Source organism: Haemorhous mexicanus, chromosome 6, assembly GCF_027477595.1.
Source record: "Haemorhous mexicanus isolate bHaeMex1 chromosome 6, bHaeMex1.pri, whole genome shotgun sequence".
NCBI lineage: Eukaryota > Metazoa > Chordata > Aves > Passeriformes > Fringillidae > Haemorhous > Haemorhous mexicanus.
The window spans coordinates 29,644,113-29,672,002 of record NC_082346.1 but is presented as its reverse complement, the minus strand read 5'-3'; the positions used below and the strand labels follow the sequence as shown (position 1 = coordinate 29,672,002).

At 38.4% G+C, this 27,890-nt stretch overlaps 1 protein-coding gene across 5 annotated transcripts; it reads left to right on the top strand.

Moving 5' to 3' along the window:
- The first annotated feature begins 1,165 nt into the window (after positions 1-1,165).
- On the top strand, positions 1,166-26,577 carry PSEN1 (presenilin 1). Of its 5 annotated transcripts, XM_059849612.1 has the most exons (12): positions 1,166-1,250; positions 3,797-3,940; positions 5,639-5,677; positions 8,505-8,761; positions 10,025-10,166; positions 13,786-13,853; positions 15,465-15,685; positions 17,526-17,624; positions 18,920-19,003; positions 19,843-20,016; positions 22,023-22,141; positions 22,442-26,577. In XM_059849612.1, the coding sequence occupies exons 2-12, from the start codon at positions 3,857-3,859 to the stop codon at positions 22,595-22,597; spliced, it is 1,443 nt and encodes a 480-aa protein (XP_059705595.1). In that variant the 5' UTR covers positions 1,166-1,250; positions 3,797-3,856; the 3' UTR covers positions 22,598-26,577. The 5 variants fall into 5 exon arrangements, with proteins under 5 accessions (XP_059705595.1, XP_059705593.1, XP_059705592.1 ...); XM_059849610.1 differs by lacking the exon at positions 5,639-5,677; XM_059849609.1 differs by lacking the exon at positions 1,166-1,250 and having other exon boundaries at positions 3,800-3,940; positions 5,571-5,677.
- Positions 26,578-27,890: the final 1,313 nt, after the last annotated feature.

Here is a 27,890-nt window from a genome sequence, read left to right as displayed (position 1 = left end):
TTGGAATGTGGATACGCTGAAAACTGCAAGCTGTTGGGTTTTATATTACAATTGAGTCACGCTTTTTCATATTCTGTACATTATCTGGTGTAGGAACATTGGGTACAGAATTAAAAATTAGTACACAGTCATGCAGTGTGAGCAGTATAAGGTATTGTTTAATAGACATTTCATCGTAGATCAAACTGATACTAATAATAGAAAATAGTTTGGTACAGCTGTATGCCCCTGTTTGGTTGGTTGAGTTTTGTGTTTGGCTGTTTCTCCTTTTTAAATTACAAGTAGCTTTATTTATGGTTAGACATCACTTTCAGTCTAAAAACGGCTTCTTTTAAATGCATTTCATATTTCTGTGAGCTATTGAAAGTCAGTATTTGTGTTGCAATGCTTACATCAAACTTTTAGGTGCATTAGTTCTGTCCCTTTTAATTTTACCATAGAGTTTCCTGTAGTGTAGTCAAATACTGAAATACAACATTGTTTTAAACATGTAGAATTGCAGGGCCCCTCAGATTTTACATTTTTTATATGGAGTATACATATTATATATGCATCATAGCATTTGCTATGTGTTACTAACCCAATTGATTATGCACTTGAAAAGGAATTGTGGATGGTGTTTCAAATACGGATAGCAAGGTAAGTTTCAAATTTAGAATTGACTTTTTTGTTTTTTCGACTAACCAGTCACAAGTGTACTTTGAGGCTTCTTGAAAAAATACCATGTTGACTTTTAATACTGTTTTTATTTTGGAATATAAATGTCCCTTTAGGTTACTTTCTCAACCCCTTTTTTTGTGGGACCATTTGAAAACAGGGTTACTGGCATATGTATGGCTTGTATTCAAAAGAGCCGAGAATTGTATTTTCTCATAAAACCTCTTTATCTGGCACCAGGTTAAAAATGTCCAGGTGCATTTCCTTTGCACGATTCCTCGCGGCCGGACTCAGCGAGTGCTCACTCTGCTGTCCACCAGTTCCCACCCGCGTGCCTTGGCTCCCGGCCCTTGCGGACGGCAAAGCCCTCAGCGTGTTCTTTGCGAGGCGCTCCCCGCTGCGCCCTGCGCGCCGGGCTTGCCGGGGCCGCTGCGGCGGGGGCGCGGTAGGGCGGCTGCCCCGGCCCGGCGAGGCTCCTCGCCGCCCTTCGGAAGTGAGGTGGCGGCAGGGCGGGGCGCGGGCCGGAAGCGAGCGGGGCCGGGCTGCGGGCGGCGAGGAGCCGGTGGCGGAGCGCGGGCAGGGCTGCCGTGCAGGTCCGTCTGTCGGCGGGGGGCGGCGGGGCGGGCGAGGGCGCGGTGTTCGGCGGGCCGGACGGCGCTGGGGGCCCGGGCGCGCTGCGCCACCGGGGACGGGCCGGGCCCGGCGTGTGGGCGAGCCCTGCGGCACCCGCCCACGGGCCGGGGAGGGTCCCTGCTGCTCTCCTGCTGCCCAGAGCGCCGGGCCTGGGCAGCTGCTGACACCGAGCGGCGTCGGGCCGGGACCTGGCCCGCACCCTCAGCGCCGCGGAGGCCTCCCGGGGCTGGGACCGCCGCTCCTCGGTTGCGGCGAGGCTGCCCCGGCCCGAGGCAGGGCTGAGGACGGGGGTGGCAGGGGTGCCCCCAAAGCGGTGGCAGCTGCTTCTTGCTCCTCACTCGAAGGAAAAAGCAAGGGTTAACCGCCCCGCGTTTGTCTGATCGATACTTGCTTTGCTTTCTCTTCTGCGAGCAGCTTACTTGGCGTGTCACCTCTGTTTATTATGCTAAATGTAAGCGCATGATAGCGACAGTTGTAACTCCTGTTGTTCTGACCTAGGAGAGCCAAAGGAAGCAAGGAAGAACTTTTTTAGACAGGCTATTTTAACATTAACATCTTCATTAGGAAAAAAAATGTCTTGGTGAGTCCCTTTTCAGGTAAAACAAGCAAAGTTTTAGTTTGTGTCTGTATATACACAGTTCATTTATATATTTCATTTATTCATAGTTACGGTTCAAATAAAAATTTCATTTATTTAGAAATATAAAATAAACTTGTTTGGGAAGATGTCCTGAATCCATTTTCAAAGAAACTGTTTTCACAAATCATAAATGTTGAGGTCTGTCATTCAAACTTTGATGCAACTCTTCCATCAGTTACTCCTCCCTGTTTTCCGATTCTCTCAGCTTATCAGTAGCTGAGGGTTTTTTGTTTGGTGGATTTGTACTGGCTTTCTTTACCAGTCTATAAGTAGGATTTTGCGATTGGTGTTTCATTTTGGTTTACCCTCCAGTAATTTAATTAGAATTTTAACATGCTGCTGTGTGAAAAATCTCATTCTGATAGTCCACATCTGGTTGAAACTTTTCAATTTTTTCCATAGTGGTTGCCCTGTCACTGAGAATTACTACCAGTAGCAGCCTTAAAACAACATTGTTTTTATTCTGTAGCCCAACCAAAGAATTAGAGTAAAATTTTAAAAATAGGAGTAGTGTAATTAATACTTATTTTCATCTGATCTTACATTTAAATTACATTTTAAATTACATGTGCCTTTTTTTTAATGGCAGATGTGGAAGGGAGCTATTCTGGTGAATACTACATTTACTTTCTTTTTTCCAACAGTTTGCATGCTCCCAGTAGACTTGTGAAATTGGTTTGGCTTCCTATTGGCTCTTCATTTGTTAGCTGCCCAAGTTAGTAAGCACTGTGCCCTGGACTTGTTAGGTACATATTTATTTGTAAATAGAGAAACAGCTTCTGTTCTGTTAATGAAAATAGGCCTAGCTCTTTAAGTACGATGCTGTCTTGCAGGACTCTTTTTCTTGCTGCTGCCAAAATGAGAGGCTTTGCTTTGTGATGTCCTCTGTTGTAAGAGTTTTTCAAGATCTCTGAATACATTAACTGACTATACTAAAGCAGCAGGAAAATATTCTTGTTTTCTTTTCCTGGATTTGTTTTCTTCCATTTTTGTGAATAAAATTACTGTAAGGAGTTCTGGTGAGTGCTGGAATTCACACAAGGTAGGAGCCACTTGGGATGGACTGGCACTCAACCCTTAAGGTGTATTCATTATTTATTTTTTATGTGACCAAACCTGTGATTCATCTAGGCCTGCTCATTTTCTCATAAAATCACGGGGTTCTTTCCTGAAACTTATTTAGTTCAGTAAAACTTCCTCTTTCCCCTGTATTGCTGTATCCTCTTTTGTTATGGAACACGTAGTTCACATAGGACAGTTTTCTCATCTGACTTTCTTACGGAAGAACATATAAAGCTGTTACATACACGTGGCATGTAGATGTAGTTGGTATGTAAAGGGAACTGAATGCGTGTTAGTTCTTGAGGCTCAGCTGAAATACTGTCTTGTGTACAGGTCACTTCTGTAGCATCACAGTGTTAAGGATATGTCTAGATTTTAGATAGTCGAGTGTAACTCAGTCATCCTTGAAAATTACTGTTAAATTTATCAGCAATCCAAACCAGAACAACTTGGAGCAATTGTGCTCTTCTGAGATAAAACATGGAAGCTGTGTTTTGAGCAAGTATGCAATGCTTCTCATTTATTGCACAAGAAGGAACGAAGAACTGTTTAAATTATTAGTCTGTTGCTGACAGATTTCTGTAGCTGATGAACTAATTTGATAACACTTAGAGGCCCTTATTTTTGTGCTGGAAAATCCCTATTATGACCTCTTAGTAGATGTGACAGTTTGGTATCATGGTTAAATACAGAATGGTTGTCTTTGTTATATGTGAACTCCAGAAACTGGAGTAGGGAGGGGAGGGGAGGGAAAACCTGTTCATGTTAAGAACAAAGGTTTTTTACACATCTCTTCCCTTTCAGCATCTCAAGAAGAAAGGTCCATTTTGTGTGGAAATAAGTGATTCCCAGAGGACTGTCCCAATGACAGAGCTGTCTGCACATTTGCCCCAGTTTCAGCATGGGCAGCTGACAGAAAACTTCCCCGATACCCACCTCAGCAACACCGTATGTAACAAACAATTTTAGTACCTGTTAAATGGGGATGAATGGTTTGTTGGGATTCATTTTATCTTTCTGAACTGTTGTGGTGATAAGCAATGCCAAAAGAAATATGCTGCAAAATATCTGATGTTCTAAACTCATTTTTATGTACAAATAAGACCTCATCCAGTTTAAAGTGGTGTTGGAGTGACCAAGCCATCAAGGGAAAAAAAAAAGGGTCAGACACTCTGGTTTCAAACACTGACATTTACAGTATTTAGTGAGCTCTCATATCTGCCTGGCTGTGGTCTGCTTGGTTCACAGATTTCTCAGTCACAGAGTTAATTTTAGTCTAGGTAGAGCTTGAAGCCTGGGTTTTGTTACTGCTATTGCTGGAGGACTGTTCCTATGCAGGAAGAACAGCTCTGTCTTGTCTTACTTGTGAATAATTTTCAAGGTGCTCTCCTGGTTCTTGAGGTTTTGGGGGAGGAGGAAGTCAAAACCTGAAGTTTTATATGATTGCTTTGAAAGACCTAAGCACATACTTGTTGCTGAAGCTATACCATTGTACCATTTTGGAAAAATCAGGTTTAGGTGATCTCCTTGGGTGTGGTGCTCAGGCTCTTAGACTTGTCACACTGTTCCTTGTTCCTGCTATAGCTGTCGAATATCAGGTTTCCTTGTGGCACGGAAATGCTTTTGTGAGGCTGGGCCACTTGTAAAAGTGTCTATAGCAATAATTCAAGAGAATGTTCTGATTCCTGCTACAAGTCTTCTGTACAATTAGCAGTTTAAATAGAATTTTGAAAAATCCTCAGATAAGCATCATGCTTTATCAACAAAAATATAAAACATTTGAAAAGTTAGAAAAGTGGGAACTTTCCTACTGCATCCCTTCTCCTTTTACTTCAGAGGAAATGAAAAAGGTTTCTTTTCCTCTTGGACAGGTGAGAGATTAATTGTTATTGGAAACTTCTGCCAGATTAAAAAGGCAGAGCTCAGTAGTAAGCTGTGGGCTCACCACCCTTACAGATAACTTGGTGGTGCTCCTTACCAGCAAAGGGTTCTATGTTCTTCTGACTAACAGACTGTACTGATGAATAACTGCTACTTGTGCCTTTCCTTTCCATGTTTAAGTAACTGTAGTTTTGATGCTAAGTTATAATGATGTTTCTCCCCTTTACACATCTACTTTGTTTTTGTATACACCTAAAAAAGTCCTTTCCTGCTTAAGTATACTAGCTTCTGTGGCTAACAAGTCAGCGTGTGAAATCCCTAAGTGCTATAATTTGCCATCTCTTCTTCTAGTCACACACTAAGAGTTCAACCCAGTCTTCAATATCTGCTACTGCATAATGACCTTTTAACATCAGTGGGATATGTGACAACTGAGGAAGTCCATGCCCACTGTCAGGCGTGGTGGTCTGCTCCTTATGGATAAATCTGGATTTAATAGCTAAAAATTTCTTATCAAATATGCTGTGTTTTTATCTCTTGGTTCAGGGGCATTGGTCTGGGTTTGCTATTAACTATTTTCCCGATAGGGAAAGAAACCACTATCATTTGCTTTTGATATTGTTTATTCGCCTGAAAGCGCGTAGTTCATAACTTACATTTGCTTACGGTGTTACAACAGGTGTTACTGATTTTTTAGCTTCAGAGTTTTCACTTTTAACTATGTCTGAGGAAAGTGAAGAGTCTGTTCCTTTGCTTCCACTTCAGCAAGAGTCCATGGCCTCTGCTCTGTTTAATACTGATCAGGTAGGATATAAGTGCACTTTGTTCTTTTAAGCAGTGGGGCACACACATGTCGCGTTTAGCTACACTAGTCTGAAAGGACAGCTTATTTTGCAAATGAGAGAATAACTTGTGTAACTCTTGATGCTGATCTGGTTTTCATGCGCTGTGTATGCCTTTTTTTGATTGCATCTTTGTTCCTAACTAGTGAAGGGAGTAAAATGATACCTATTGGTCTAATTTCTTCCATTTTTCTCTTTGTTAGATGTAACAGGTTTTTGTAGTGGTATGCTTAGTTGATCAGGCTTTTCCTTTGAATGTTTTTGTGTTTGCTCTGTGAAGCTGTAGATTTTTAACTTATTTCAATATATTTCTGTTCCAGAGATGGGGTAAGTGCTTCCTCATGCAAGACTGTTATTACAGCAGAGAAAAAGCTACACATTCAGCAAGCGTGCGGAAACCAAAGTGCTCAGTCTGCTCTGCTTGTGCAGAGTTCCAAGGCTCTATTCATAAGTGTATTGTTACTTATGATCATCTTAGGCAGTTTATTTAGATGGTTAAGTTTATTGTTGTCTTTCTGTAGACTGAGAGAAACTGAGTATTTTACTATCAAAGTGAAAAATATTAAATTTCTGCTATAATCTGTACAGAAATAGGTTTAGTTATAGCCAGCATTTCAGATTAATTAAATATGACCTCTTTATTTGCATTCTCCCTTATTCCCATTTCTATCTGACTTTCAATAATTGTATGTAGGGACTGTATGCAAAAGACCAAGTGATTTATAATAAAGTTTTCATTTAGTAAGAAATAATTTTGATCCCAGCATCTTTTTCAGTGCATATTTCAAATTAATGATACTAAATTCAAACTGAGATTAAAACCGTGACTCTAAAAACCTAGTTGTATCCTAGTTTTAATTGTTTAATTGAAACAATTTCAGTTTGGGGTTTTTTCTCCTCTTACATTCCATTTCCTTATTGAAAAGTGAAACAGATTTTCTGAGAGGACAGATCTTGAAACCCTGCTGAGCTTGATCCTGAGGATACTACAAAAAAAGGAAGGAATAGGCAGAGCATTTGGTGCATATTATTGCTTTGTACTGCTTTGTAAAAGCAAATTTTTCATGAGTTGGGGAAGTTGTAAAGGTTCAACCAGGGTTTTAGCAGTGTCAGTATTTGCAGTTCGAAGTCCAGGGACTTGTGCTCCTTAATGACTTAAGTGCTTTTAAAAACCCCACTAGGAGTTTCTGAGTGTGTACTTACCGTCTTCTCTTTTCTGAGGGTGGGGCTGGGAAAATTCTGTAGAGAGAATCTGTAAAATTATTATTGATTTATTGAAAAACTGCAGTGAATTAATGAGATGCGAGTCAGTAGTTATGTTTGGCAATGCTACTGAGGTCAGGTAATTAGACTTGAACATTGCACATTTAAGGAAAAAACTGCCTGAGTAGGAATACTTAAGGAAAAGATCATTAGGTTATTTTCAGTGCCCTGTCTTATGTCCAGATGAATTTTAAGAAAACTGAATGATACTTTAAAGGTATTGCAAAGGGAATCATCCTTCAGTTTATTGTACATTTTAATCTAATGCTGCTTTAGTGCACTTAGTCAAACAGAACTGTTCTGCAGGAAGTAATTCAGAAGAGATTAATTTTTTAAGGAATCAAAAATATTTTTATCTCCTATATTAAACCTCTTGAATGTGAATAGTACAGCACTGATTTTGGACATGGAAATGCACTAAAAAAAATGGGTGTTCTGTATCAACTGTCACATTTTAGTGCTTATTTAGAGTGTCTGGTAATGGTTTTATTTCTTTGTAGTCCAGAAAAGGTAAAGCATAGATCACTCTCCTGTTGTGCTCTCTGTATGTGAACACAATGTATAAAAGGTGAATGCCCCCTGCTCATGGTGCTTCTTGAAGAGGGCGCAAAAGATTTGCGACACCAGGAGCTTGGAGTGCAGGCCTGATCCCTTGCTAATAGGTGATGTTCCCAGTTTGTGTTTTTGCTTCCATTGGAAGTTCACCACTGTCTTGGTGTTTGAATTATATGCTTGATGTTTCATGTGTTACACCCTTCATGTTTCAGCAGTAGGAAGGACGGGAAGCTCTTTCATACTTGTGATTAGAGTGGTGGAATTTCTTCAATATCAGTGAAAGGATGTGGCAGTAGTTTCCTTGGGAAAGAAGAAAATCTGCATTAACTTTCTTAATCTTAACTTTCCGTGCTGAAACTTTGGGATCAAATAGCAGTCTAAAGACTGAGAATAACCTGAGTTTGATCATAATTTCTGTGTTATTTTTACTAAAAACATGAGAACACCATACCTCATGAAAATCCATTTTAATGTATATTCTGCTTAGTGTTCTTTAGTGGAAGTAACACTGTAAAGGAAGGAGACATTTTCTTGGGATTTTCATGAAGAGGGAATCCTAAATGCCTAAATGTCTGTTTGGCGTTATTTTTAAGGGTCAACACAGCTCATTCTTGTCAAGTTACAGGCATTCTACTGTCATGCATCCTTTTACCAACTGTAGTTTGAACTGAGGGAAAGAGATGCCTTTATTCATCTTTTGAAATTCTGTTTAAAGGAAAGGCTCTTAGGTGCCACCAGCCAACTTTTGACTGTTGGTGTTTTTAATGTAAATGTTTCTAACATGACCCTGCGCTCCCATTCTTTTAATAAACTGTGATGCAGTTAATTACTACTGTTTAAATCTCTGCTGTAGCAAGTGGTCTTGACAGTAAATATTATCTTACATGTTTCCTCCTCAGGGTCATCTTTAGCTTAACTCACAAGAACATGATTGTGGAGAATTGCTGAGGACACTGATTTTTGTGTTGCAGAATGACAACAGTGAAAGACGTCGCCATGATAACAGTGAGCGCAGAAGAAATGACAATGCCGAGTCTGAGACCAATGGGCAGCCACAAAACAACATTCAGCGGGTGGTGGAGCAAGATGAAGAAGAAGATGAAGAGCTAACACTGAAATATGGGGCAAAACATGTGATTATGCTGTTTGTGCCTGTCACGCTTTGCATGGTGGTTGTTGTTGCAACTATCAAGTCTGTCAGCTTTTATACACGCAAGGATGGACAGCTGTATGTATCAGTATTTTCCCCTATCTTTTTATTGGATTTAGATAATTTTCTTCAAACTCCCATTTCTTTTGGAGTCTGATTCAAGCAGTGAACTTTCTCTTGCCACCATTTTCCCCTTCTCCAAAGATAGTTTTGTTTTATTCTTTCCAGAAACCAGACTTCTCTTTGTTGTACTATTGACATTTATTGTTTGTCTGGTGGCCAGTGGGGATAATATCTTGGTTGTTACTGCTTGATACAAATCCTCATCATCATTTTAATACTTATCATGCAGTTTGGTATTTGTAAAATAAACACCATCTTGAGCCAAAGCCATTTCCCTTGTACTATGCTAGCATACAAGAGTTTTGGAAAAGGAACAAAACCAGTAGTATAAATGAAGTAACATATATGCCATGTTCTGGTTTGCCCATGCTGTTTGATAAAGAAATTCAAATGCAAGGGGAATATAACTTCAAGAGATTCACTTCTGGTGAAGTTAGAGAAACTTTCCTAGCAGATGTTTCTGTAGAAGTTTTTGGGATTTTGGTAAAATATTAATGTTGCCAAAAAAGACCCCAATTTCAGTGAAAGTTAATTTGAGAGGAAGGGGGCAAAGGAAGAATACTGAGCCTGTCAGAATCTGCAGCAGATCATACAATCATAGAATGTTAAAGAGTTAGAATAGACCTTAAAGATCAGTTCCACTGTGAAAACATTTATACAAAATGATTCAGAGTGTGTTTGGCTTTGAAATGTTTGTATAATATAAGCATGTCATAATTTTTTTATGATAAAAAAAATTTTGTTTGCTCTCTGTCTCTTATTCCCACCCCACAATGAAGTAGTCGCCCCAGGAGATTGTATTTCTTTACCGAAAAATGACTTGAGCCCATACATTGTGTTGTTGAAATCACAGGGGAACCTATCATGGTGAATGTGTAGGTGAAATTCCAGCTGCACTGGTCAGCACATGAGTGGTATCGTGGGAGAGTGGCAGAGACACACAGCTGGGAGTAGCCATATCAAACTGTGGGCTTTATCTGCTTAACAAAGCAGAAAGCAGTAGTAATCTAAGAATGTAGGAAAGGCAGGTGTTCTAAGGAATTCAAGTTTGCCTAATATGATACTATGCCACCTTTCAAGTTTTGCCTTAATAGAAAATAGATGTGCTTTTACAGCTCTGAATTTGAAAAATTACTGCAGTTTTGTTTGATGTTGGCCTCACATACCAGAAACATTGGTGCATTCAGTGTCATTTCAGTTGACTTTTTGTTTTTGTAGCATCTACACTCCTTTCACAGAAGAGACAGAGACAGTCGGACAGAGAGCCCTGAATTCTATTCTTAACGCAGCCATCATGATCAGCGTTATCATTGTCATGACCATCCTCCTGGTTGTGCTTTACAAATACAGGTGCTACAAGGTAAGTAGTTGTGCTAGTTTTATTTACTAGTACAGATTATTTAGAGAATGGAACAAAATGAAGGCTTTTGAAGGATGAGCGAGTGAAAGTAGCAGAACCGGTGATTTAATTCACCATTTCAATTTTGTGGCTTCTGTTCATTTGGCACAAAGCAGGGCAAAGCCCCAGTGCTATCACTACCATCTGTTGTGTCAGTTAGAAATACATTGCTTCTGTTCTTTTGAAATTTTCGTGCACTGAAATCTTTCTGTGGTCAAGAAACACAAGGGACAGACTTGGTCCTATTTTATGGGCCCCCTCTGCCTCCGTGTCCCCAATACAAATGTCTCCCATCAGTGTGCGTGACTGTACACACCAGGCAGTATTCGTGTGGCAAACACAGAGACTCTAAGGCTCTTTGTGAAAGGCTTCGATCTTGTAATGATGTCATCTAGGCAACTCCAGGCTTAGCATAATTAATTGCAGTGCCACCTACATGGGAGGAGTTGTCCATGAAAATTCCTGGTTTGTTTTGGTCTTAATGATCCATTTGACAAGGCTTAGCCTAATAAAGCTTCTTGGTATGCAGCCAGGACCTTGAATCAGTTGTAAAACACATAGTAGGATTCAAAGGTTTGTTTCATTTCATTTTGTTTTCAAGAGGGAAGAGTGGTTTTGGTCTTCATGTCTGTGGGTGAAACCCCTTAAAAATTATCTGTGGAGTGGCAGGGGAAGTTATTTTTGCCTGATTCTGTATACATTGTGGAATACTGGTTTTTGGCATATGGACCTTCACTTTTATCATAGTGTGGAGTTACATCTGAACTGACAAAGTTCTTGTTAAACTGGCAATTCTCTTCATTCTAATGAAGTCAACTACTGTGCTTTACCTAGGTTCCTTAGTAGCCACTTGGTTCTCAGGTGCTGAAGGCAACAATTAGTTTTTAGTTTTTCTTTCTTAACCTTTTAAAGCACAGCACATTTTCCTTACAAAAATAATTGTTCTACTAAAAATTAGAATTATTACATACCTTAAATTTCCTGTGGTTATATTTCATGCTGATTACACTAAATAATTAACTTATTTTTAAATTTCCTGTCAGAGTGTTTCTATGCTGCTATATCAGAATGCTGTGAAATGTCATTACCTGCAATAAAGTTATATTTTACATGCATTCTATACATGTAAAATATGCATAGAATATGACATACAATCTACATTCTGTATGTAGATTGTAGTCCAGATTATGAGGAATGGAATTTATAATGAAAGACCATTAGGTCTTCATCTGGTAGCGATAATTTGCTTATCCTCACAGGATTTTTATCTGAAAACTCTTTTGAAGAAAGGAAATACTGCTTCAGCTTCACTGTTGTTAGTTTCCCGTGGTTGTCTTGTACATGATCTGTTAAGCACAATCCTGATTCTAGCTCCTCAATCTAACTGCAAACAGCATCTTTGAAGGGAATTGTATTTGATTTGCTTTTTGTTTTTAATTTATTACTCTCTGCAATCTTTGTTGTCTCACTCTGCCTAACCAAAGTCTGACTGCTGTAGCTCATTTTAATTCTCTGTATCCTGCAGCCCATCCTTAATTTTTATTCAAGTTGTAGCAGTTAAAGCCAAATTTATACCAGCAATCAATTAGTACTGAAGTTGTTGTTAAATAAAGAATGAAAATTCTTTAATGAGAAGGCAAAAAACCTGTTGTGCTACCCTGCTAGGAAAACAGCGAGTAAAACTTACAAGTAATACTCTGGAAAAGTCACTTGTAAGAAAAGAGACCCATGATCTGGAAAATGCTATAGTAAATGAGATACATACTGAGAATAAAGCAAACATCTGTGTGTAAAATGCCAACTTAGATCAACTCTTGAAACTGCCTCTTCTAGTTCTGTTTAGAGTAGTTATGCAGGGCGTGTGTAGAAGTTTGTTGGACTCTGGCCTTGGTGTATGTCAACATTCACTATTTTTTTAGGATGAAACATTACTGTTCACTTTATTTTCTTACATGATAGAAGCTTAAGAACTTATATTGCAAATATAAAAACTTCAGGTAGAAATCATGAGAGAGCTTTCTTTGGTGTTTTCTTAAAGTAGTTTCAACTAATTTTACAGAGGAATAAAATTACTCTTGTTAAGTCCCTGCTTAGTAGCTTTACAAGTTGTTGGAAAATTTGGTTCTGTTTGAATCAATATATACTGATATTCACCTTTGAAAGGTTCTTTCTCCCGCTTGCTGTGAGTGGTGAGAGTTTGAAATACTGAGACAGATACTTTGGCAGTTTTCCTGCAACATCTTGACAGGCACCTTGCTTATTGCATGTGTGAATTTCTTAAGACTTTTGGAGAACATACTAGCAAAAGCCAGTCTGTTAGATTAGGAGGTTAAATGACAGGTTTTATTAGGTTCAAAGTTAAATTTGAACCTCTTTTGAGAAGCAGTGTAAAGGAGGAGAGTGAATGTTTCATAAATGGCCAAAAATTTTAAAATTTCATATGAAAAATGTATCATTAGACTCAGTGTACTAAATTTCTAGCTATAATGGCTGGATTCTTGATTTGTCAGAACGTCCTGGTTACATCACATAAGTGTGATTCCGTTAGTCTTTGTGCATATGTACTTTGCTTTTAAGCTAATTTTTGCTAAATATTTTAAGAACATCAGATGCATTCTACTACACATCTTTAAGAGGAGGACAAAGAGATAACATGTTTTTTTAGCAGTTTCTGAATACTTTAATCTGGTGTACATATATAGCGAATTTAGCCAGGTAATTTTCCACTGATTGTATCTGTTGAAAGCAGGATTTCTTATGTAGCTTTGATTTCTAGATTATTGCTTCTGATGGGTTGTCTACTTGTAATAGTGGGTTAGGTTTTATAAAAGAGATTCTGTGCTGGGACTTCGACCAATATATGTTAATTCTCAGTCAAGAGCTATGAAGACATTACTTGAGTTAAAGGGGTCTTCAGTCGTGGTTTTTTCACTTTGCACAATAAATACCAGAAAAGTGCACTTCTGTCAGTCTGAGTGCCTGTCATTTCTAGGTTTAAATCTTTGAGTGGCCTTGCTGGGTACATCACTGAACTGTTCTTTATTGAATTGTTGGGCATGTAAGTCTACTCTCATACCAAAATTAAGGATTATGTCTGTAGATGACTGATAGAGAATATCGAAATCCATATAGTCATTCATCAGTGACATTTCAGCAGATAAGTACTGAAGGTTTTTCTGGGTTCCAGCATTTAATTCTATAACTGCATTCTGAAAATGATTTGAAATCAGAGCAGCACAAAAGTGAATCATGTTTTCCATCTGTGTTCATGCTGGATGATTCTGCTATGTTATAATGCCACTGCTATCAAAATGGTCTAAAAATACGCAAACAGTAGTTTTCAATAGAGCTAAAGAGTATCTACTGAAAGTTCACACAGCACTTAAAATTCTTAAGTGTAAAGTGAAATACACCAATGTGCATAGACTAAACATGAATGTAGCACCAACCAAAGAAGGAGATATCTTAAATAATTTTCTTGCTTTTAGCAAAAGGAAAAATAACTTTAAAAGTCTTTTAATATATGCTAAATTTAAAATAACAAGTCTAAAAACATCTGTATTGATATCTTCTTCTCCAGGTGATCCATGGTTGGCTTATCATTTCTTCTCTTTTGCTGCTTTTCTTTTTCTCATTCATCTACCTGGGGTAAGTGAACACTTAATATGCTGTTTTTCATGTATCATTTTATGTATGTATGTATTTTTGAACTAGGCCTTGAATCTTAAGAGGAATGATAGTGAGTAAGCTATTGCAATAAAATTTTTAGTTTTGCATAGGCTGATAGAGTACACATAAAAGAAAGAGTGATTCATAGGTTTATAATGCATCTGATGCATCTGGTACAGATGGTGTGTGTGTCCATCACATGCATCACCAGAATAAGCACATCTTGCTTACCAGAATACACTTATCTTGGGAGGAGTTTGTTCTGCTGACATGTCTTCTGATAACCTAATTCTTCCTTGACATATGACTCAAGGGCAGTTGTTTACATCATGGCTTTGTTGGCTGTATATGCAAAGGCTGTTTGCATGGAAGTGGTGGAGTCAGCTGAAAAGAATCTACTATTCTCACCAAAATATATTCAGTGCTTTTCTTCTCAAATTTGGAAGCATGCCCTTGTCCAGACATCAAGAAAATTTGGCCAAAATACTCAGTATTGTCAAAAATGAGAAGCCTCCTCAGGGTTTGTAACTAGAGTTATGTAATGAAATTATTATACTCTGTATGTTTTTATGACACTTGATGACAAACACTTCTCTTTGAAGAAGCTTATTTAAGTTGGTCTCTGGAAGGAGAATGTGGCCTTCCCTTTAGTCACTGATTTTTGCTAAAAGTGATCTGTGATGCCTTTTGTGGTCAGTAGTTTCTCTGACCTTAACAATGGCTTCTGAAACACAAGGCAGTTCCTTCATCTGTCCCTGCTGCCTTAACAGCAGTGCAGGCTTCCTTTTGCCAGAGGTTCAGAGAGTGAGGGGGCTTGTAGACCAATTGTGCATGATGACAGTAAGGGACATCCTGTTAACACTGTAAATCTCAAAGGTCAGCTGACAGCTGCAGACAATGAGTTTGCTGGAGGAAAGTATTATGCAAATTACAGGATTTTTAGTGGCTTGATGAGTTGGTAGCAACAGATTCTGCAAAAAGACTTCACAGACGTTTTTTTCCCTGAGTCAGCAGATATCACCTGTCACTTTGTGATGGCATTGTCTATTTTGGTTTTACTTATTGAGGTTCCTAATTAATTTATAGTATTTCATGTGACAGGGACATGGTTCATCCAAAAATAAAGCTTTTTACTTCAGTGTTTATGGGGAATAATAGAATAAACATGTATCTTAAAAGTTATCAAAGCTTTCTACAGGCAGCATGTTAGTAGAGAGAGATCTTTGCCTGCCTTTAAAGATCCATTACAACCTCACAAGTTCTGATTATTCTGATTTTTAAAAGTTATGAGCATAATCAAAATGATTGATGTTGCAGTAATGTCCTTTCATGTCAGCTTCTGCTTTGATTGAGAAGGAAATGAAAACTTAATGAAATTTTTCAAAAAAGCAAAAGAGTTGGTGTGAAGCAAATACTGGCAAAATTTATCCTATTGTGAAGAATAGTTAAGTATGAATTAGAGAAAGAATTTTACATTTATGCCACTACATTGAATATGAAAAATTTTAAAAGGTATTCTGAAGTTTGCATCTGTAATTTGTTTCCATTGTTTCAAGCAAATGCCATCTATGTTATTTTCCTTTTTTTTAGCGAGGTTTTTAAGACATATAATGTTGCCATGGACTACATTACAGTGGCACTCATGATCTGGAACTTTGGTGTTGTGGGAATGATTTGTATCCATTGGAAGGGTCCTCTTCGGCTCCAGCAGGCATATCTCATTATGATAAGTGCTCTCATGGCCTTGGTGTTCATTAAGTACCTTCCTGAATGGACTGCGTGGCTTATCCTGGCTGTCATTTCAGTGTATGGTAAGTTTGGGAGCAAGGCACGGTAACAGGTCCTGTGGTGGGAATTTCTTTTGTTCTCTGACTTTGCCACTTATCTGACTAGACCTTAAAAAAAAATTGTGTGTGTGTGTGTATCATCCAAAGTAACAGATAAGGTGATTATGATCTTCATAAATAAGATCATGGTCCTAAACTGAGATCAGTTCCCTGCAGCTGAGGGCTCTGTATAACTGTATGATCCCATCTTCTCTCATATTTCCTGGACTTTCTAGATTCTTTGGGGAGAAGAGCTGAAGTAATTCAAGAGAGGAGGAGATGAGAGAGACCCGTTTTGATCTTTTTTTGTGAAGATGGAGAACTTTCAGCTTCTCATTTCCCCCAAGAATCTTTGGAATCCCTTGTACATTCAGAATCTGGGAGCTTGTTCTTTCTGTACAGTCCCATGCAAATATAGATTTGCCCAACCTATGAATTGCTCAAATTTGTGGACATAGAAGCAACCACCTGATCCATACCTGATAATATAGTGAGAAAGAAGGAAGGAAGGATTAAGAGCAGTTTGCATTGCTCAAAGTTATTTTATATTTAAAAGGATATGGTTGTGAGATCTGTTTCATTGGCTTTTTTTTGTTTTAATTCATTGTGGTTGTCGCATACTGCTCTTTTTCAGAATGATGGCTGAGAGAAACTTAGCTGTAGTTTTTCCATAAAGCTTTAGGGGGCACTGAGCACTTGGTAAGAAAATCATGTATCCTAAATACTGATTTAATTTCCAGGCAAGACTAAAATTCAGTTACTTAGACATAATTAAAACTTTACAGCTAAGTGAAGATGTGCTCTTAATTTGAATTTTTTGGAGGCATGTAAGTGTTCTGAATGTGTGCTCTCATAGTCACTGATCATTATAAAGACTGAGATTCTGTCCAGATGTAAGTGCAGGGGTTGATAAGATTTGATTAGCTCTGATACATCAGTGTTCTTCTTAAGTGTCCTCTTTCTTCAGGGAGGGGAAAATTGTCCCTTGTGTGTATTCTCATGGATCACAGAGCCCATTAAGAAAAACTTCCCATCCCCCAGCCCCATTTCCACCCTTCATGCAACTGGAACAAATCTGAGTGCTTCAAGCATTCAGCCTTTATTCAGTGATAGCAAAAGGAAATTACTTGAGATCGAGTTCCAAGACCATGATGTGGGTTTTTTGAGTACAGGGGATGTAAGTTTTCAAAGCCTGCAACCCCATTCTTTACTGGAGTGGGACCAGCAGTGATGCCAGGGCAGTTGGCTCAGGTGCAGAAGGCCTGCTCTGAGCAGCACACAGCTCCTGACAAGTCAGCTGTTCCTTTCAGTGTCAGATTGAGTTTCAAATTAATTTAAAAGCATATGGTGAGTGGACAAGTGCAGAAGGCAGTAGCAATGTTATAGCTCTCTATCCCAATATGCACAAGAATTAAATAAGCTTCAGTTGTTGTTTTAAAATTTCTTTTAGCATTAAACTTTGATTACAAAAAGCTTTCCTAATAGAAGGCAAGCTTGGGTATTTCCAAGATGGTAGTTGAGGAGTAGCTTTCTTGAGTTACTCACAGGTCAACATATAGACACAGGTACATTTCCAGTTGCATAATATCTTAAGTGAGGAATATAATGTTTTAAAATTTGTATGCATGTTACAGTAATATGTAAAATAGTTGCATAACTGAGAATATTAAAAAGCATTGCTGTAGGATACTGAATTGTGGCCAATGGCTGTCTTTGAAATCCTTAGGCAGGGTGTATTTTGTTACTTCAAGTCTCTCCAAATGTTATAGAAAAGAAACATAACTATGTCTACAGGGATGTAAGATCTGTTTGCTTTTCCTTTCAGATTTGATTGCCGTCCTGTGTCCTAAAGGTCCTCTTCGTATGTTAGTTGAAACAGCTCAAGAGAGAAATGAAACGCTCTTTCCAGCACTTATTTACTCCTGTAAGTACATTTTGCTAAATTCTTTAAGCTTGCAATCACCCACTCATCTGAAGCAATCTTCTCATTTTTCTGGATTTTAATAAGATGCTTTACAGCTAGATTCTTGATTTATTCACTTGGGCCTCAGTTTTCATTTCACTGTTGACTGAAAAATGTGGAACATTATCTGGCTGAGACATTTCAAGATAAAAACCAGCATGTTTTGTTCCAAAAAACAAACAGGAAGAATGGTAACAGACCTTGTTTTGGATAAAGTACTGTGTCCTTAGGCTGTGAATTAAGCCTTCTCAAAGAGAGCAATTGTTTCCAGAAAATATTTACCAGCTTTCAGTCCTTAAATAACCCATGTCTTAGTATAAGAAATGTGAGAAATTACTAAAAAGAGGTTTGTTTGTGTGACTGTTTTCTCAATGGCTTGTCCTTTTTGGCAAATTGTTTCTCCCTGCAGTTGTGAAAAATAATCTACTGAATTGAACTTGCTGTTGTGACCTGTGTATCAATTAGTACACAATTCCGTTGTTTCTGAAGTTCCATGTTGCTACTTGTAGTCACATGGATAACAGTGAAAGAGGCTAATCATAAGTCATTATGCTGCTGGTGCTCCAGACAGGCCTGTATTTGAAAGCAGGAAGTGTGCTGCAGACTGGCCACTTCAGGGACAAGCTTACAGTGGAGAAAGGGGAGGACTTTCTCTATCTGTCACACTTGCACAGCATCAGTAAAATGTAGCATAGCTGCCTTTTACTCTGTTTTGTGAGAGGAGCAGTTAACTAACTGCTAACTAACTAACACTGAGAGCTTGAATTAAAAAACACCTTTTATATGTAACAACATTTGGTTACCCCCAGATTGGAAGATTTTTTGTGATGAAGACAGAGAGCATTTAACTTTGATGTAGATACTGCCTCTGAATTGACATAACTCTGTAACAGTGTTTTGAGACCTTTTTACTTGCAGATAAAAGAACTGATTAATGAAAAAGCTGAAAATTGTTGATTTTCAGAGGGAGCCTTATATGTAGAAGTTATTTGTCTGGCAACAGCTGTTGCTTTTTTTTTCCCAAAATCTAGTAGAAATAAAATTTTATTCACCAGTTTTTGTAAATGTGTTGTTGCCAGTACTGGCTGTGTTCCAGATATTATTGTGCTTTTATGAGAGTAAAATTGCCTGTTGGAAAATATAGTTGTATCCAAAAAGCATGAAAAATGAGAAATAATGGATTGGTGCTATCTCAGAATTTCACACATCTGAAGATACAATTAGCTATGCTGTTGTGGTTTGCATTTTTTTGATAGCAACAATGATATGGCTTGTGAACATGGCTGAGGAGGATCCAGAGGCCCAACGGAAGTCCAAAAACTCTGCTTTTGATAAGCAAGGTGAGCTTTGCTTTGACAAACCTTTGCCACTTTATTGGAATACATGTTTATGGATACTTCTCTTTTAGTTTTTTAAGAATGCTGGCTGCTGTAAAGAGTGAAAGCATGGAGGCCTAATTAAGAATGATGGATCTGTCAAGATTTGAAAATTTGTTTACTTATTGTGCAGTTAATATTCTTGCATTCATTTTTCTGGGATCTGGGATGTTGCTGTTGAAATGACTCAATATAAAACTATCAACTGACCTCAACTGCTTGTCAAACTGGGATGATACAGTATAATACCAACTCATTTATATTTGTGTTAGACAGAAATACACCTAGCTCTTTTGGCTATGCAGATAGCATTTAAAACATGGAGTTTGTTTATTTATATATGTTACTAAAGCAGAGTGCAGTTTCTGAATTTAACATGGTTGAAGGCATCCATGTATATGTAACTTACAGTAAAGTTTTCTATTTTACTGGAAAATTAAGCTGTCAATGTCAACTAAAGAAGCTAATTAAATATAAGATGATAGTTTATTCCTTAAATTGTGATCTTTGTTAGGTTACCACAGAACTTCCACTTTCATGTGGATGTGTTCCTGAATATTAGGACTTGAGTGCAACATGTAGGTGCTGTGACTGCAGAGTGTACATTGTCTCCTGAATGTTTGAGTAAATATTAAAATCCTACGAGAGGATGTGTTGTGATTGTGTGTGACAGTATTGGATGTTGCTAGTATTATGGAATACTTCTTTCTATCTTGTTCTTCTGTGATCTTATATGTGGAGAGACTTTCATGTTTTAGAAGGCACATTTTTGGAGGAGTCTTAAATGCCTTTCTTCCTTTGAGCTCCAGCAAGCCGGGCCCAGAATGACGATGCTGAAGCAGATGATGGTGGCTTTAGTCAAGAATGGCAGCAACAGAGGGACAACAGAATAGGACCCATTGAATCAACACCTGAATCACGTGCTGCTGTTCAGGCTCTACCCAGTAACTCTCAAACAAGTGAAGACCCTGAAGAACGTGAGTGTGGACTACTGTGTCTGAAAAGCTTACTAAATCTGAAGCTAGTCAGTCAGGCATCCTGAGTGCAGGATTCATCAATGACAGATGCAGGATTCTGTGAGCTATTAGCAAGCTGAAGAGATGCACTTGCTCCTGATGAATACTGATATGCCTCATAGGAATAATGGTGTTGCTTTGTGATAGCATTTCCTTTTGTTGCAGGAGTGAGTAATATTGGCTTAATTGCTCTTTAGTTTGATACACAGACTCAAAACTTTTGTTGCACAAGCTGTTTTCAGACCATTACATGGTTGGTTTCATTAGCCTTTGTATTTTTCATGCAGTGTTCTGCTTTATATCACCTCTTTTGGATTTTAGGCCCTGTAAATGGAGTCATTAACAGGTTTTTTATGCCTCAAGATTAAACTGCTGTGATCCACTTGGTAGGAAGCAATGTTTAAAACTTTATGGGAGACTAAAATGAATGCAGAATGCAATGGGCTTACTTAGTTTTGTCCAGCGTCTTGCTAAAGTGAATGATATGATATGATATCAATACTCAGATACCTGTTTTAACAGACTCATCAGACTTCCACTTGGAGTTCAAGCTGCTATTAGATATACAAAGCTCTAAATAAATTAGGGTGTGCCTGTCATGTGATTCTGCCGTATTTTAGCAGATGCAGCTGCTTCCTCTGATCATCAGGTGCTCCTCTGTTTAAAAATACAGAGACTTCTACTTTAAGAAGTTTTAAAGTTTGCTTACTAAAAAAGTCCAAATTCAGCATGCTGCAAATCCTTTTTAATTTCCTGAGCTTAAAAAAATAACATTAAGATACAAAAATTTTAGCAAAGCAGCTATTTCAATTAATTTTTTAACTAAAACTCTTGTCAGGCTTGGCTTGTAATTTTCTCCTTCCTGTATTCCTGCAGTAAGTAGTAATGATCCAGCCAGACTTGTCAGCCAGCATTAGTTTACTACAAGTCTGGTGCATCCAAGGTCTGTTTCAGCAGTTTGAGGGTGTTTTAGTGCTTAAGAGCTTTTCATTGATGCACTGTTCTAGGCATTTTATTGGAGTCCAGTTGAAAGAGAGTAGGGATACCTTTTTTCTTTTATGCATTTTCTACCTTTTTTTTCTTTCCTCTCTCCCCCCACCGTCATAATTAATCAGACATCCACCTATGTTTTGATGTTCTTAGTTCCTCTTGGAACTCCAGAGTGAATGTTGGGCTGGACTGTAGTGAGGTGGGAAGGTAATCAGTAGGCCAAATGGAAACAGCTGGTCACCTGATGCTGGCCCTTCTTGATTAAGATCTTGGACTAAAAGCTCAGAAAGTGAACTGGCATTCAGGAAATCTTACAGTGCTTGCAGAAACAATTGAGTATTGTGCTTCCAGAGTTGTTGCTAAAGTGGTAATTACTATATAAAAGAATAAGAGAGAATGAATTTTCCTAAATCTCACATCTTGGACTAAGTATCTTGAGTTTTTGCCTCTGGGATATGCTCTGTACATGCACACATGTACTTTTAAGAACTACCTGCACAAGAATTCCCTAGGAAAATTGGGAAAGCAGTGGGATATTTCACAGTTTACAGGTTTCAAACTGGCAAATAATATATCTTGTGCAAGGGATTTATTTTTTCCCCTCCCTCAGCCAGTTTAAGGGAATTGCGCTTCAGGATTCTGTTGGATATGACAAGACAACTGAAAGTGGACACCCCTCCACAAGTAAAATTACAGATATCTGACTTTGTATATACTGCATTTATATGTCCAGGAAAATAGGATAATAGGGAAATTCTAATTAAAGGGTGAGTTAATTGATTAGTGTAGTGTTTCTTAGCCATCTTTTTTCACAGGAGTTTATCACTTGATTCAGGAATGGTACTAATTTTGAAAATAAAATGTTATTTTTAGCAAGTCTTGTTAATAATTAATGTAAATATATATTATTCTTCAATAATTACTGACATATAATATTAGTAGACTGATACTCATGCTGCCATATGTTCACTTTACAGGAGGAGTAAAGCTCGGTTTAGGAGACTTTATTTTCTACAGTGTCCTCGTTGGCAAAGCCTCTGCAACAGCAAGTGGGGACTGGAATACAACTTTAGCATGTTTTGTAGCCATATTAATTGTGAGTATAAAGTAAAACTATAATAGGCATAGTTTGTAATGTTCATCAAGAACAAAGTTGTAACTGGTGTATTTTCTCTTTGATCTTGTTTATTGGGTGGCCAAACTGAAAACTGGTGAGGACTTTAGCTGTGATTTTCATTGGCTGTACATCTGTCACTAAAGCCTTTAATTTAGGAAGATATAAAACATAACTTGTAACATTAGTATTTATACATATGTATTGTATATAATTTTTGCTAGTCAGAGTTCCCTAATTTCTCCCTATGTCTTTTGTGTTTTGTTTTTTTCTTCCCCTCAGGGTTTGTGCCTTACACTTCTGCTTCTTGCCATCTTTAAGAAGGCCTTACCAGCTCTTCCAATCTCCATAACCTTTGGGCTAGTTTTTTACTTTGCTACAGATAACTTGGTGCAACCATTCATGGACCAGCTAGCATTCCATCAATTTTATATCTAGCAGACATGATTCTGAAATGGATATTTGTAGCAAATCTGGGAGGAGGAGAAATGGTTTTCCCTCAGTTCTCAAGCGAGACTGAAGCTAAATACTCAGGATTCCAAGGCGGAATCATTACAACTTCCTCCGATGGTGGTTTTTGGTTTGGTTTTTTTCCTGAGACAACTGCTACACTGGGCACCATGTGATTTTTCCTGTGTGAAAGTGGCTTCTTCCTGATGGCCAGTCTAAGCCAGGTGCTGTTGTATCAGAGGTCATCTGATATACATATCTCTGGTAAGGACCACCTGTGTGAAAATTGCTAATGCTTCCACCAGCAATGTGATCTCTTACCACAGGCTGATTGTTTTCACAGCACTAAGGGTGCTCAGGACTTCCTTGATGTTAACAGAGGAAGCTGACAAATCCCGTGGAACTTGTCCCTGTAACCGCTTGAAGAGAGAGAGCCCAATCTGGACTTCTTCAGCAGTGCTATATTGACAGTGGAGCCCCGACTGTGTAACGGGAAAGGACTTTGTAGCAATTCAACGAAGGGAGAAAGTACTGTCACTCTAAGAGTGCTCCATGACTTCATAGCCTCTGTGCCTGTGTTTGGTTTAGTAAATCCAAAACTCTTTTTCTTTTCCCACACTGGAACTAGAGCCACTTCTCAGTTTTAATACTTTGCATTCTCAAGCATGGAGTGCACCTTCTGTACACCTGGTCCTGTTTATTTAGCTGCTTAGATTTGGACTGAATTATTTGGCAGTATAGGATCATAAGGTCCTAATTTGGATCCTACATTCTAAAAGGTTAATAAACTACATTAAAAAGCAGGTTTGGGACTTACTCTTTGTGCTCTTGCAAATCATTTTGCTAGAACACCATTTCAAGCCCCGCGTTTGAAAATAGTCACTAACAGCATGGACTGCATCACTGATGGACGTTCCTTCTTGTTGGCATTCTTATGAAATTAGTAGGTGTTTGCAGCAATCCCAGATGGAGTTTAGCTTGCCAGATCTAGAGATCAAAGTGCTATTAGGAGCTCTTCTATTGCATCACTGAAATTCTTGGTCATCAAAAACATGGTTTAGAGTTCTGTTGATCTGAGTATTGGTCCTCCAGCTATCTAACACCTCAGGCTGGCAAGGTTTTTTTTTGTGTAGTATCTTTATTGGTGAGGATGCTTAAGTTAGGTGAGAGATTGCTTAATGTCACTAAGGAGCAAAATTTGTGACCTTCTTCACTTTAATTACCTCTCTTGTGAGGAACTGGTGATTGATAAAATGAAAGAGAATTCAATATCACTGAAAAGATAGGAGATTTTGAACTTCTTATAAGAGGAGTCTGTTCAAACCTTAAAACTGCTAAACTGATTTCTTCTTCATTTGAAAGACTTCATTTACGAATAATTGCTTGGAAATGAGACGGGTGAGATGAAGTTGGTTTTGCCATAAATTCTTACTGTGTACAAGTAATGTTTTTTCTTGGGAGCCCTAGGGAGTAGATGGGCATTCTATTTTACTTGCATCTTGATATTAGAGTCCTTGCCAAGTAGAGCAACTGTCAAAGTCCTAACACTAGCTCTCTTTACTTTTTTTTCCTGGCGTTTTGTTTCAGTGCCTATAGATTCATAGGACTGAAACATCAGAGATGCTCACCAACCATTGCCCAAGCAAAGAAAGAAAGACTGTGATGTATAAATTTGCTTTAAAACTAAGAAGGGCTTTCTTTGATTGTCCTTGGTAATATATGTCTTTTCCAATATGACTTGTTAACTCTAGTGTTAGCATTTACATTTTCATAAAATACATTGTCTTGTCTCATCTAAAGTACTTTCATTCATCTCATTTGTGTGCTGATTCATTGTGGATAGCATTAATAAACCAACTATATCAAAATTGCTTACAGTGACTTTTCAAGTCAAACTTCTTTGTGTTTTCTAGCTTAAATTACTGCTCCATATTTTGTTGCAATGCAGTCTGACTTAAAACAGGTTGGTTGATGAGGGGTTTAGAGATTTCTGTTGTCATTTTTTTATTGGTTTTTGAGTTTGGGGGGTTTTCTAACAAGACTTTGAGTTGTTTTTATACCATTGTAACTTGTTCTTTCCCTGAGCATTATATCTAAAAAGAAAAAAAATCCCTCATATGTTTTATTGGGCATCCCAGCTATAGTTCCATTGTATAGAACAGCTTTTCTAGGAGTTGGCATCGCTGGCATTTGTGTATCTGAGCTGGCTCTCAGTTAAGGGCTGTTACTTAAATGCAGAAGTCATCTCTCTTATTTCTTTTTTGGCTTCAATATGCCCCAGGGGAGCAGTAGCTCCACTAAGAGTTGCTTTAGAATATGTAGAAATGTACAAAAGCCTTTTCACATACTTGAATGGATGTTAGATGTGCAACCCAAGGAGGAGCTCAGAACCTTCCAACACTAGACTTCAGTCTTCCACTTCCCAGAGCTGCTTCTGTTATTCTGAAGGGTTAATTTCTGAGCTAGTGTAGAGTTACTGTGGCGGAGACCATAAAATTTGTGTTCACAGAAGCTGTTCAAGTTTGTGTTTGAATCACAAAACAAGTTTAGAAGGGAAATTGCCTTTATAAGCAGCTATGTGTTAAAGTACACTGCTTATTGCCAGGTCTTAGGTACACCTTCAAAAACCTGGTGAAATTTTCCAGATTTGCCCTCTCAGGCCAAATCATGGTAGCTTATGTTTCAGATGAGATCTTGCAGCTAAGGATTATCTCAGAACATAGGTCCAAATAAGGTTCAGTTGCCAATAGGTTTTGTTTGCATTTGGGTTGTTACTATGCAAGAGTGAAGGTTGTGTCACTTTTCTTTGTCTTGAAACACCAATGTAATTTGAGGATTCACTTCGGTTAGATTGTTGTGTCCGAAAGATTTCTCATAAGTAGTCTGCATTTTTGAGTTTCCATTATTACTAAATTAGTATGTTAGTGACAGCACATTAGGCTGTAGCTCTGAAAGAACAATGGTGTAATCTGAGTAAATTCATCCCTTCTGTGCTCGGGGAGATGGACTTGGAGCTGTTGTGTGGCTGTTCAAGTGCTCATACTTCAAAACTGGCTGTCACAGTAGCTTTCCCCATTCAACTTACATCAATAGGTCTCCTTCTTTGGCTAAGATTCAATTCAGTATATAAATGAGAAGACATAATAGTTTTCCTAAATTCCAGGCTCTTCATTTGTCTCTTCTTTCCCCTTTATGGGGGGATTTAATCCAGGCAAAGAAAGAGACCCTGGAAGTGTGTTTTACAGCAGAGGTTTAGGGTGCTGTTGTACCTGTGTATGGCTGTTATGGTCACACTCAGATTCAAGTGTCATCTGTGTGAGGTGCATCCTGAAGGTGTAAGAATTTGACACTGCAACACATTGACAATAGTTCTGGATGGGTAGATGATGGCTTCTTTGAGCCAAAAAAATCAAGGGCTGTGCTCCACATAAAATGGCTGATCTCCTCAATGTACAAAGCAGACACAGGCTACTTCAGGCATGGGAGGCTGGTGCTTCTTGGATATATGGATATATATCTGTACCTATAGCGATACAGATTCATGGACTCTGGACCTGTGGATGACAACTCTTCTGCCATTAGTGCAGTCAAGGATTAAATATGCAGAAGGAAATTTTGGGTTGATGGTACTGTTCAACAAAACTTATCAAAATGCTTTATTTCAAAAATTACTTCTGACAATGCTGTTGAAACAAGTTTAATAGACTGTGGAACATGTCTGCACTGTGATTGCATCTCAGTGGTAACTTGGTCATTGGAAATGTTGAAACAAACTAGAATGGAATTCTTCTACACTCAAAGCATTTGCTGTTTTCTTTTTTACAGACACTGGTTTGTACATAACCTGAATTAAATGTGAATGTTTTTTAAACATCTTTCTGGTTCTTGATAAGATATGGTTTTGATAGATTATTGCAAATTTTCCTGTATTTGTCTAATTATTAAAATAAAAGTTGCATGGATCCTGATTCATCTTGCCTTTACTACATTATTTTAAAGCCGTGACTTAAAGCTCTTGGAGGCATAAGCACTGTAGTTATTTTTATTCAGCATTTAATGAGTAAGATTCCTTTCTTAAGGCATTTTAAGTAGCTGCCGTATTTCCTACCAACAGAGCTTCAACTGATTTTTGTAGAATTACTTTCTTCTAAAAGCTACTTTTTGTGTTCCTTTAAAGAGTCAGTCAAAGCCCATTGCAAAAGCACCCATAGGATGTAATTAAGGCACGAAAAATGAGATTATACTGAAACACCAGCTGGTACAATGAAGATTACCAGGAAAAAACACGTAGGATGTTCAGAAAGAAATCACTTCATGAACAGTGTTGCATATTGTTATTTTGAAATTGATTTCTTATCAATATGATTGAAACAGAACTTTGGGGTTTTTTGGTTGTTTTGGAAAAGTATTCCCCGAAAAGTTCAAGTTTGTTTGAGTTGACTAACCTCTGTTGAAGAGGGTTTGGGTTTTTTGGGGGGGGTTAACCTTTGTCTCTGCATGAAAGACCTAAAGAGAGGTCCATTCTGACAAGTAAAAAGTAAAGCACGAGTGGTAGGAGGCCTGTGTGGATGAGCAGAGAGCTCCTAACAGAGTCCAAACAGGAAGTGGAGAAGGGGTGGAAGCAGGGGCAGATGACCCAAACAGAGCATAGAGTTGTTTTCTGATCTTGCAGGGATAGTGTTAAGAAAGCAAAGGCCCCTCTAGAATTGCATCTGGCTCGAAATGCTAAAAGGCAAGAAGAAGGGAGGCATTCTACAATTATGGGGAGGCATTTTACAATTATATAATGGCAAAAGGAAGACTTGGGAAATAAAGGTGCCCCTCTCCCCCACCCCTGCTGAATGGGGCAGGGTACCTTGTGACAAAGGACATGGAGAAGGCTGTGGTACTTGTCGCCTTCTTTATTGGCGGGAAGGGCTGTTGAGAATCCCATATCACTGAGACCAGAGGGAAAATCTGGAACAAGGTAGATCTTGGTGGAAGAGGTCAGCTTAGGGAACTTGCAGACTAAACTGGATGTACTTAAGTGTATGAATCCTGACAGGTTGCATCCATAAGTGCTAAGGGAGATGAATGACGTCATTGCAAGGCCACTCTCAATTGTCTTTAAATGGTCATGACAGCTGGGAGAACCTCCTGGAAACTGGAAGAGAGCAAATTTAAGTCCTATCCTCAAGAGGAGCAGTAAAGAAGAGTGGGTGAGCTACAGGTCATTCAGCCTTGCCCCAGTCTCTGGGAAACTGACATGGAAAATCATGCTGGAAAGCACTTCCAAGTACCT

Excerpts from the sequence above, each read along its gene's own strand:
- PSEN1 (XM_059849612.1), top strand. The coding sequence starts at position 3,857 with ATGACAGAGCTGTCTGCACATTTGCCCCAGTTTCAGCATGGGCAGCTG. Across the intron at positions 13,854-15,464 it reads TTCTCATTCATCTACCTGGG|CGAGGTTTTTAAGACATATA; the intron begins GTAAGTGAACAC and ends CCTTTTTTTTAG. Across the intron at positions 20,017-22,022 it reads AAGTGAAGACCCTGAAGAAC|GAGGAGTAAAGCTCGGTTTA; the intron begins GTGAGTGTGGAC and ends TTCACTTTACAG.